Below are 12126 nucleotides of genomic sequence, written 5' to 3' on the forward strand. Positions count from 1 at the left end.
AACAAAACAGAGTGAGACAAACAATAGCTATTTCTGAGGTGTCACGACAAACCAGTGTGCGTCTCACCCTGGCCCAGTCCACACAAACGCTGTTCCAATCAGGTGCCTCAGTTCACGTAACCACAGTCTTCTGTAAAACTAGTATCTTAAGCACACAGTGGAGACATGGCTGCTTGCAGGTGAGCCAGCTGCTCTCTAAATGGAGGCTGCCGCTTGATTGGTCTGATTTTTCCAGAACAGGCTGCACCGATCAGTGCTGGACCACTGGCAACCCTACAGCCAAACCACAGTTCATTCTGCACAGCTGATTGAAGAGGGCTTGAGAAAGGTGAAGGACTTGGGGGGGAGGGGGGCTCACACAAAACTACAGTATTCTGGAGCATCATCATCATGTTAATCTAGCTAGCTCAGTGGTCTAGTGGTAGAGGGATGGAGTGGTTGTGCCACGCATGGGATTGGTAGGGTGTGGGTTCGATCCCTGGTTGGGTCATACTTACGACTGCATTTAGATTTGATACCGTTGCTCCGAAATTCGCATCCTTCAGGGTATGACGATCACTGGGACTTCGACTTTAATCTGAATTGATAAAAAAAATTCGCACGATGCAGACGCGCTTCACCGCTCTTAAGAACAGCGATTTTTCGGATGTTAAAGTATTTTTTGCTTTATTCTTTTATTTTTTTATTTTTTTTATTTTATTTTTATTTATTTATTTATTTTTTTTTTAGCGCTCACCCTCTCAAAAAAACGACGTGTATTTTTTGTCTTGGTGAGACCGTCTCTCTATATATAATATATATATATGTCTATAATAGTTAAGCAACTATTATAGGACGGTCACTTCAGTGACTTTTTGGCTGTAAAGTTTTTTGTTGTTGTTGTTGTTGTTTTTGTTTTTGTGTTGTTTACATTTTTGCCTCCCAAAACAAAACAGCATACTTTAGTAGGTTCTTCTGAACCACTGAAAAACGTTTCCTTTCTCTGTCATTATTCTTCCTATTCATTTCTGGCATGAGAACCTTTTGCCCTCTTGTGGTTGAAATACCTTATTACATATCTAGATCAGTGAAATTCAATCCTTAAAACACACACACACACACACACACACACACACACACACACACACACACAAAAGCCAAAACATGTTTCAATTTTTTAAATGTTTATTATTATTGAAATGTTTATTGAAACGCCTTGTGCTCCCAAATAAGGATCAAATAATAAAAGGAGACTCAATGAAAAGCTTGCACATCCGATCTGCAGTGGAACAGATCCTCTTATCAAAGTCTGAAATACAACATTTGCCTTGGATTGCGCTTGTTCAGAACAAAAAAGCAGATGGTTCATGTAAAAATGCATATCATCGCAAATACCACAGTGAGGGGAGGAGAAATGACCGCGTCTTAAAACTGACAGTTCATGGTACGAAACAGGAGAGTGGTAATGAAAAGAAAACGAAATAAAAAGTACGGTATCTGCAATCTTGGTCTCTCTCTCTCTCACTCACACACACACACACACACACACACACACACACACACACACACACACACACACATAAACACATTCACTTGCACTCACTTGCAAAGGCGCAAACGCAGACATGCACACTCACGCTCACTCGCTCACAAACTCTCTCTCTGTCTGTCATTCACACACACACACACACACACACACACACACACACACGCACACACGGTGCAGTGTGTCCCCACAAACACGAACCCAACAGATAAAATGCAGTGATTGAAAATAGTTAAAACCCTGGTAAAACCTAATCGTATCATACATCCACGTCTTGTGTCTGAAGTGCAGAAAACAAAATGAACCTAGAAGAAGAAATAAAAACTAAAATGGAGATAAATTCAGGTGAATATTTAATAAAGCATGCCCATCATCACTGGTCTAACCCAACTTTAAACAACCGTAAACCCAGAGTGTTGCCCTCTTCGCCCAAAGCCCACCCCCTTGTCTCCACCTGTACCTTCCCCAAAACCGTCTCACCCCTCACTCCTTCACCCTCATCCTGGCCCTCGCTCTGACTGCCCGCCTCCGCAACACCCGCTCCCTTCAACCCTCTCTGCTCATCTTCGGGATTTCACTCCTCCTGGTGGCAGATTATAAAAAAAGGCCTGGCTGGAAAAGGAGGAAGCGGGCAGGGTGGATGGTGGGAGGCGGTGGGAGTCGACAAGTTGCCTGCTGCTGTTTTAGGGCACGTTTATCAAGAACCATGTCCATCGCTGAGCGGACCGGCTGGGTGGAGGAATCTCCTTTTGTGCTGAGGTCAGAGGTTGTGAACCTGTGTGTGTGTGAGTGTGTGTGTGTGTGTGTGTGTGTGTGTGTGTGTGCGTGGGACTTAAAAAAAGGATCGTGATTCTTGCTCGAGTCTGTGCGGCGGCGTGTGAAGGCATGGGGGAGGGCAGGGGAGTGGTGGTTGGCGTTGCTCGGGGCCTCGTCCCTGATGCCTCAGCAGGGGTCGGGGTCGGGGTTTATAGGGCTTGCGTCTTGAGCTCGATGGGCTCCCCCCGGGTGTCCTGCTGGGTCTCGCTCTCAGGGGGCCGACTGCCCTTCAGTGTGGCCAGGCGCTCGGACAGACCCCTCATGCGTGGGAACAGCATGAAATCGTACAGGAGGGCACCCATGGCACCGCCTATCATAGGCCCGACCCAGTACACCTGCACACAGTGGAGATCAAGAGAGCACGGCATTGGGTCATTTCCGGTCCCTGCACAGTTTGAAAACTACAGAGTGCTTTGGGGTCTTACCCAGTGGTTGACAAAGTTTCTGAACAGCACAGCGGGAGCGAAGGACCTGGCTGGGTTCATCCCAGCACCGGTGTAGTACATCTACAACACAACACATTGTCGTCAGCATATTTTGCCATGTCGTGTCATCCCCAAATACCTTTTTTTTTCTCTTTAGGTCCAGGGAAGCTCACCCCCATCAGATGGCCAATAGTGACGGAGAAGCCGATGGACAGGGCGGCAGATCCCAAGCGTCCGTTTCTTCTCTCATCGGTCACGGCGAAGATGCAGACCACCAGCTGCATGGTGAGGAAAACCTCCACGGTGGTCGCCATCCCCACACTGATGCCTGGCTGCAGCTGGAAGTGGACAAGAGCAAGAACAAGAGTCAAAGTCTGAGAGATTGTGAGATCTGGCAATGGCGATTCAAGCCTTAATTTCACTTTAGAGTTGAGTTGACGCTGGGGGTGGTTGCTGATTTCAAAAGTCAACAAGGCTTCAGCTGTCAGTCCGGTGAAATCAAACTAAAAAAATCTCCGACCTCAACCATCATCGCTGTACCCGTCATGCGAATCCGGCTGTTCTTACCGTGTTCATTGCCATGTTGCCTCTCATGTTACCAGGCGTGACGCCGTACAGCACGGCAGCCCCGGCTACGGCGCCCAGGCACTGGGCGGCCATGTAGAAAATGGCGCGGAAGAGAGACATCTGAGAGCCGACAAGGTAGGCGAAGGTGACGGCAGGGTTAATGTGACCGCCGCTGATGTGGCCAATGGACTGGATGAGGGTGGCAGCAGCTAACCCAAAGCACAGGGCCGCGTGGAGGACGTGATGAGGCCCGGTGGTCCAGCGCAGCGCGGCGCCCATGCCAAAGAACACGAAGAACATGGTCCCGAAGAACTCTGCGAAGACCGCTCGCCAAAAATTCATGGATCGGAACTCCCACATGGTGACTGTTCGCTTGAGGCGCTCCACCAGATGAAGGCTCTTCAAAAAAAAAGAACGTTGAAAAAGGTAGACTGCACCTTAGGAGTCCTCTTCAAATGCCCTCCGGGAAAAAAAAACACAAAGGCACCCCCTCTTTGGTAGTCAGCTAATGACAGGACAAGAGTGTCAACAGACGAATCCACCTGACGAGTCTTTTACCGAGCCGCGAACTCGAGCTGGCAAAGTCAACTCAGCTGCCTTCGCTTGCCACCTCTGTCCACTTGTGACAAAGACATAGGTGTGAGATAGTGTGGGAGCGGAGGTCTCAGGTAGGGGCGAGCTGTCAAGAGGAGGTGGGCATCAACACTAAAGGGCAGTTTCTAAAAGAAGAGATGGGGAAAGACAGAGTGTCCCGTGGACCTTTTAGCCTCTCTGACGGAGTGGAGAGGGCCAGGCAGGGGCTTTATAACACCCCCCTAGGGGGCCCAGGTGACGCCATAATCCCCCCCCTGTAGGGCCAGGCGCAGGGGGTTACAGGGTGGGGGTGGGGGTCAACAGAGCTGGACATCCTAAATCAAACAAACTTAACCCCCTCTGTCGCAGAGCATAGCGGACCCGCGGCTAACAGACATCTTAGCGGACAAAGCAGCGAGGTGGCCCTTCAAGTGCTCTCGCTGAGCAGGAGATTCCGGCAAGAACGTGACGTCTTACACAACTCTTCAGGCTTCAACATTGAAATTAAGACTAAAATGTTCTTCTTTTTTTTTTGTCACATTTTTACGGGGGGTCACAGGGGCGTTTTGTCATCAGGAGAGCCAAAGTACAGAAAGCGCACACGCTTGCACAAAGACATGCCCAGGCGTACACATTTACGCACATTCAGATAAGACTGTTGGGGCCCCGGACGGAAGTGTCCTAAAGCTAACAGCTGCTGAAGTGACCCATACACTGAAAGGCCTGATCCTGTGAAACCATTGTCTGTCGCAAGCATGTCGGCTACGCACGGGCAGAGACAAGACAAAAATATCAACTCATAAAACCCTCATCAACTAAGTCATATTCTGAAAAGAAGAGAGCAGCACATTTGTGTCTTTATTATAATTTTGTTGACAAGATTGAAGAAAAGACGACAATCTGGTTTTGAGAAGTGTTTCAGGTGAGCGTGAGCACCGGAACTGGATGTGAATCCCACTTTAGAGTTGACAATGGCAGTGGTCATCAGCACAAGTCACCAGCGACGGGGAACAGAAAACGAATCATAACTCTTTGAACAAAACATTAAGATAATAACATATATCTTTTTTTTTTTTTTTTTTTTTTTTTTAAAGATGTAAGTGTGGAAAAGCACAGGCCCTGAATCAGCGAACCAACAATAAGGGTAATACGTAATGCAGCAGGTGGTGTCTCCATCTTTGGTGACCTTGAGCTTCCAGGTGTTGCTCGAACAGAGATTCGTACTGTGCGTGTGAGTGTGTGTGTTGAAGGAAAAGGAGAGGTTGAGGGGGAGGGGGGCGAGGAGGGGTTGTTGGGTTGCCAGGCAGCACGGGTGGGGGGCGGACAGGGGGGTCGGGGGGGCAACGCGCTGACCAGTCGAGAGCCATCGGCACGGAGGGGGAGGAGGGTGAATGCAGAACGCTGAGCCTGTGGTTTTTACTCCCTTTTATACATGTTAGAAAGAACACACACAATGCAAATTGCTGGCAGCACTGTGGCAGTTATGGCTATTGTGCAGGTGTGTGTTTGTGTGTGTGTGTGTGTGTGTGTGTGAGAGAGAGAGAGTGCACTGTGCATGTGCGCATTTAAATTAGACCGCCTACTGATACTGATTCCTAACACGTATCTTATTTAAAAAGCAGCAGTTCACTGTATGAACTCCTTGAATTGTCTGAACACCACACGGGAAAATGTTTTGTAAAGACAGCATTTATTTTAAAGGGTCAGTCTTTAGGAATTATAAAAAATAACACATGGTTTGCAACGTGCTTTGCAAAAAACAAATACATCCTCGCAAATTACAAATGTTTTGAGTTTGAGTAAAAGGTAGCAGTAGTAGTAGTGCGGAGGACCAATTTCACATCCGTCGGGACGTGACGATCAGTGGGGCTTTAACCTTTAACCTTTAGTATTTGGGTCGTTTGGGTGTTGTCTCTTTTCGAATCGAAACAGAGGAACCTTTTTAAGGGAGGCAGAAATTCCAACCAAAAATATTCAATTGAGTTTCAAAAAAAAAAAAAAAAAAAGAAAAGCCGAAATACACGATCCATTCGAAGAGCTACACCACCTCTCTAAAGAGACTCTTTCTGCAGTGCTACTACAGGTATGAAGGTCCATTTGAGCGTGAACAGGAGTGCGCTGGAGGCGCCGACAGGCACAGACGGCGAGACGCGGCGGAGAGCATCACTGGACCGGCGGCGCAAGGCGGCGATGACCTCTTTAGCATTTCAAAGGCTGCAGAGACGCACCGCAGCTGAAAATGGGGGCGTTTCATGCCCCCCCGCCCCCCCTTAACAGGATTTCAATGAGTCTCCATTATATATTCAAATGACGCGCAGATGTGAAAGCAGCAGCAGCAGCAGCAGCAGCAGTGCGCACCGGCCACATCTTGATGACAGGCAAATGGGACCTCAAAGGTCAGCGCCTACGTTCATTTCATCTCACATGTGCAACAAAGCAAGAGACAAAACACACACACACACACAAAAACCTTTTTTGCTCAGAATTCACCATGAAACAGGATTTTTTTTTTTTTTTCAAGATAAATAAGAGGATACTTAATCGTAAATACATGAAAAGTCCATTCAGAGGTGGCAGCTAAATGTGCTGAGGTGCCGTTCATTTTGTCAGCTCTGCAGCATGCGAGTGACATTTCCCGTGGTCCGTTCACGACAACACACGCGGCGCTGCACACGGAGGGTAGCTTACGCTGCGTGATTCCTTTTACCGCCCTCTATTGTGCCAATTTAGAACAGAATCTTTTGTCATGGCACCGCTACAGTAAGTCTTTATCATAACCTTTAGCAAAGACACGACATGTCATATAATCTATTTATTACACGTGTATTAATTGTTTGGACAATTTCCTATTCACAATAAAATTACTTTTCTGTGTTAAACGTGAATTTTGGATTAAACCACATTCATAATACTAAATGGGTTTAGGTATATAGTTTTTGGTTACATGGTCCAACATTTTATTTTTCACATTACTTACGTAATATACGTGTGACTTGTGGTGTATTGCTTTAATGGTTTGATCTTGAAATATTCATTTCTAACCATTGCTGACGTTTTAACGTCAAAGCGCAATTGAGAAGAAAAACTCGAGTTAGTCACTAAGGGGCTTTGATGCCGGAGTTGCAGTCCATCAGCCACAGTCACCAAGACTTTTCTGATGAAGTTCTGTTATTTACACTTTACACTTTACACATCTTCTGCGTATTTCTCAACTACACTGAACGATTTGGAAATACACAGACATGTTTTGAACGATTCAGCTCAATCATTCGGTGTATTTAACCCCGCCCCCCCCAAAAAAAAAACTATTTTAGAATTCAGTACACGGCTGCTCCGTGTCTTTGGTCCCAGGCCCAATATTGCAATATGTTTCGTGACTGCGGTTCTTTTTATGGCCGTGTCCTCAGTTGTTTTCCTGTTTGTTGTTCTGCTTGGATCTCATGGCGTTCTGTGTCACTGTGGACAGTGACGATCCCGTCATGCTGGTCGTCTCCACAAAATCAATATCCTTACAGGTCAAACACGCCACCAGCTTCTGACGAGATGCGCTTTGAGCAAAGAAGAACTCGTGGGACATTCCGGCCAGCACGGCACCGATCAACGGCCCGATCCAGTAAACCTGCAGGTGGGCAAGAGAGGAACACAAAAAGTAACACGTAAATACTGTGTGTTTTACATTTTTGTAGACTTTATTTCAGACAAGTCAGACAGACAAAAAAAATTACTAAAATGAATAAAATAATAAAAAATGAAATACAGAATGAAGCCCCAGCTGAACCTCTTGTCAGTCAGCCAAATTTCCGGGCGGGAAGAAAATTCTGCTTTATTCTCTATCTCTGTTCTATTAAATATTGGCTGGGCCTTATTCCCAGCCATTAAGAGCCCTAACATTTCTTCAGCTGCGTAAATCTACAGTGGTTATGCGTCATTTCATTTGGGTGTTGATGGTTTTAACGGCGCTCACCCACTGGTTCTCCCAGATGCCACTTATGAGGGCTGGTGCCAGAGAACGCGCAGGATTCATACTGCCACCTGAAAGCCGTGCCTGAGAGGGAAAAAATAATTCAGTATACAGTATCTCCACTATTGTATCACTGTTTTACACTGGTTTTCAATTCTAACCATATGTATTTTAATTCACTGTTATAACTGTTAATTCATCACCACCATTCAATACTTGAATTCAGTTTTCTGAGAAAGTTGGTGAAGATTCTTGTGCAAACCTGGCAATCTGACGCTACCTACACAGTCTCACAACCAACTGACTCTTTTTAATAGCAGAAATAACAACAAAAGAAACATGGGTGGAAAAAAGCCATTCTCACCCCTAATAGCACTCCAGTTGAATGTGCCAATCCAATGGCCAGGTTTCCTGGTTCTATATACTCCCTCCGTTTCTGGTCACATACTGCGAACACAGTGAAGACCATCTGGAAGGTGCACAGAACCTCTATGCCCAGGGCCTGACCTGCATTCAAGTCCAAGGGAACCTGAGCGAGGGGGTCCAAAGAATGGAAATGGTTACACGGTGCCGTAACGTTTCAGAAATACTGAAGGCAATACGCAGATCACTCATGAACTGACCTTGTTCACAAAGGTGTTGATGTGTTCTTTTCTCGGCAGGGCCAAATAGACAGCCCCGGTTCCCAGGAAGGCCCCCAGACACTGTGCAACGATGTAAACCAAGGCCCTCAGGCCGTTCAGGTTGCGAGTTGCAAACATGGCAAAGGTCAGAGCTGGGTTCACCTGATCACAAAGCACAAGACATTAAAATACACCATAAAAAAAAAACAACATAAAGCCTTGATGTGGGTGTGTATGGTGCTTGGGCCCACAGTTGCCTGATTAACATTAAACACTAAAAAAAAACAGTACAACTGTGCTTCATTAAAGTTGTTGTTCTATGCCTCCACTGCACCCACAAGCACAACCACTCCAACTTCATCAGGCTGCACTGACTGCTTTATTTAGGTTTGAATAAAGAGTAATGTGGTTTCCAGAGACAGTCTGGATGCACATTATATTTAACAGTGTAGCATTTTGGTAAATTTCTATAATCATGCGAGTTTGTACATCACCTTTAACTATCAGCACATATATATATATATACACACACACATATATATTCTTTTATTCTTATTGCACAAAGTCTACACTTGTAATATTGTAATATTGTGACTGTCAGTCAGCAGCATTTGCAACATTTGCGTCAAAAATAGGTCAAAGACTTTTCAGACACGTCACCTGCGCTCCACTTATTTCTCCAAAACACTGCACCATCGCCACAATCACCACACCCACTGCCACAGCTGGATATATGGGTCCGACGGGTACGCCATCTGACCCGGGCACCGTTGAACCCAGCACGGTGGCCACCAACACCAAGGTGGCAATGAACTCGGCGAGCATGGCCCGCCAGAACTGGCGACTCCGTAGCTCCTTTGAGAGGACGGGGACAGAACGAGGGTGGAGGGGGGGAAGAGTGGAGGAAGAGGGGGGGACACGTTTAGTTTGTCAAAAAGAGTTTGTCAAGGTGTGTGTGTTTATCTTGCTAATCAAGTCTCATGAAGGTATTCACAAAGCCTCGGAAAAGTCTGATGACTCACTTTGGTCACACATTGAGCTCTCTGATAAATTGATTTAAACATAAAAATCAGTTCACAAAGTATAAACCCTGTACGATAATACAACTCAACAAATGACACACGCAACCCATACCCTGCTGTTTAACACAGAGGACCATTAGGGATTAGGATACTAAAAAATAAATCAATGTGCTTACCTCTTGCCACCTCATTATTTCACTCACAGGGAATGCTGCAGGCTTGCGCTGTAGGTCCGTCCGCCTGTGTGCAGCTGTCAGGTTCTCAGGGGCGGCGGGGGGCTGCAAGGTCCCTGCCTAGTCCCTCATTAACCTGTCTGAGAGTCTGAGAGCTCCTTTGATTGGAGCAGCCTCCCCCCCCGTCCCCCGTCCTCAGTTCCTCTCTCCTCTCACGTCCTCAGCCTGCATCACAGGCTCTAATCGAGAGCCCCTTCTCAACCAAACACTGGTTGGTTGGCGCGACAGCTCCAAGTGCGTCTTTCCAAGGTTGCGAGCGTAAAAAAGCCTCCCGTTTTTTTCCCCCTTTCATAACATGTCCCGCCGACCTAGGGCAATTTGAGGCATCTTCAGAAAAGCGCCCGGTGCCTTTAATCTTCAAGCTGAAGTGATTGGGGGGCCACTTCAGAGGCCGAGAGACACAATGTTCACATGAAAGGTTGACACATCACAATGACCGACACCAAATGATGGAAAAGGGGACAAATTAATGTGGTCGCAGTTGTCGCTGTGACACAAAAGGCGGCGTTCACGACAGTAGTACTTCACAGCTTGCACACCATTGCCAAAAAATGTACATGCAGAGCTCAGTCGACCTACATTTCACTTTCAGGCTGCCAGTTCTCTGAAGTCAATCTGGTAGCAGAATATAGCCACCGTTTAAAATCCAGAAGTTTGACTCTAATCTTCTGATTGTGACTTTAAAAGCGGAGGCTGAATTCTGAGATTAAAACTCGAACCGCAGAGAGGCTCGCACGGGCGGCACCTTTGATCATCGCATACACACGCAGGTGAGGCTGCAAGAAGAAGAAGAAGAAGAAGAAATGGTTCATCCCCGAGCACATCAAGACTGTGTGTGGCTGTCACACATACTTCATTGTACTTGTTTGCCATCATGTCTCGAGGACCCGATACTCAAAAAATGATTTTCACATCATTTTAATGGGTCGCGAGCAACAAGAGCGGACAGCAGTCGGTGCTCAAGGCCGACACGAAACGTGAAGCCTCACATTGAATCTCGCTGGCCAGTTGAAAGACGCTGAAGGTGAAAGATGAAGGTTGTGAACTGGGATTGGACACGTCCAACACTGCACAGCAGCAGAAGACACGACGTGACTACTGAAGAGTGTAAAGACAAAATACTGCACGTTGTCATGCTCCCTTTACTCAGTCACTACCTCCACACACACACACACACACACACACACACACACACATACACACGCAGCCTGCGAGGAACTGATTTGATTACCATGGGGACAAACTCTTTGATGATGCCGTTGCCATAGAGTCTATTGTGATGCTGCGTCTGTGCACCTTTTTCTCTTTTTTTCCCATTTTCTCCCTTTGATACCAAACAAGCCCTCGATCTTGACACTGCGTGCGTCTCTCAGCATAGACACAATGTTCTCGACGGTGTGGAGGCTCTTGGACCCCAACTTCCCTGTTATGCCCACTCAGGGCTCATTTTTGGCACACATCGGGTCCAGAATGGACTGGTTGGTTGAAGTGGGGTCGGGAGGGTGGTGGGGGGGCTGGCATGGTGCATTATGTCGTGGATTACCCCCTCCGCCCCCACCCGAGCCCCCTCCCCACGACTGTTTCGCCGTGATCCCCCCTTTTGTGGGGCTAAACCCAACTGTGTGGAGCGGGACAGGCGGGGGGCACGCTGGAAGCCGCTGGCGTAGGGGAGTTTTCAGCCTCCTCCGCTCCGGAGTGCTGACACTGACACAATTTCACACACACACACACACACACACACACACACACAGGCACACAAGCTCAGCCAAAGTGCCAGCTCAGGGATTTGTGAGGGCAAAGGGAGAGAGGGAGAGAGGGAGAGAGGGAGGGAGAGAGATGGCAGACAGGCAACACGCGCTTTTCATTTTTAGGATTCTGAGCACATATCAATCTTTCACTTGTGTACAGTTGTTTCCTTTTTTGGCCACCGCCCCGAGACAAGTGTGCGAGTGTGACGTACCGAACACGCTGCGCAGCAGCTGGGAGTGATAGTAGGACGTTCCCCCCCCGCCCTCCCCAACTCCCCTCCACCCCTGCCCATCTCATCCCGAGCAGCATGTGCCTCAGACAGGTGTCTCCGGGGAGCTGCGAAGCGCCACCCAGAGACACTCCAGCCACTGCGCCGCCACGGAAAGCAAGCGAGGAGATGATGCAGTGCTTTGGCAGTTTGCACAAGGTAAAGAGGCAAAGTAGAGATTCTCTCTGGATATCATCTGCTAATTTTAGGTTAGGTTTGTTTTTGTGGTTAGGAGACTGAAACCACAAATTGTGCATAATGTGTTACATATCAAAGCATGTGTACTTTTGAAATCTAATTGTACTGCCCAAAACAGGTGCGACATGAATGGGAAAAAAAACCCAACAAAAGGAGAAAGTGTCTC

The 12126-nt window shown here is 47.3% G+C and overlaps 2 protein-coding genes across 2 annotated transcripts; both read right to left on the minus strand.

Moving 5' to 3' along the window:
* Positions 1-2006: 2006 nt before the first annotated feature.
* Positions 2007-4047, minus strand: mipb (major intrinsic protein of lens fiber b). Its single transcript, XM_076042215.1, has 4 exons — positions 3334-4047; positions 2940-3104; positions 2767-2847; positions 2007-2676 (listed from the first exon to the last, which is right to left on the minus strand). Exons 1-4 carry the CDS (start codon positions 3691-3693, stop codon positions 2491-2493), a joined length of 792 nt encoding a protein of 263 aa, XP_075898330.1. The 5' UTR covers positions 3694-4047; the 3' UTR covers positions 2007-2490.
* A 2663-nt stretch (positions 4048-6710) lies between these two features.
* Positions 6711-10264, minus strand: LOC142898655 (aquaporin-4). The gene is made up of 6 exons (XM_076041710.1): positions 9689-10264; positions 9151-9345; positions 8491-8652; positions 8232-8396; positions 7871-7951; positions 6711-7525 (listed from the first exon to the last, which is right to left on the minus strand). The coding sequence occupies exons 1-6, from the start codon at positions 9701-9703 to the stop codon at positions 7310-7312; spliced, it is 834 nt and encodes a 277-aa protein (XP_075897825.1). The 5' UTR covers positions 9704-10264; the 3' UTR covers positions 6711-7309.
* Between the last annotated feature and the right edge of the window lie 1862 nt (positions 10265-12126).

This window comes from Nelusetta ayraudi, unplaced genomic scaffold, assembly GCF_046127955.1.
Source record: "Nelusetta ayraudi isolate G7.1 ecotype Tasmania unplaced genomic scaffold, CSIRO-AGI_Nayr_v1 ptg000070l, whole genome shotgun sequence".
Lineage (NCBI taxonomy): Eukaryota > Metazoa > Chordata > Actinopteri > Tetraodontiformes > Monacanthidae > Nelusetta > Nelusetta ayraudi.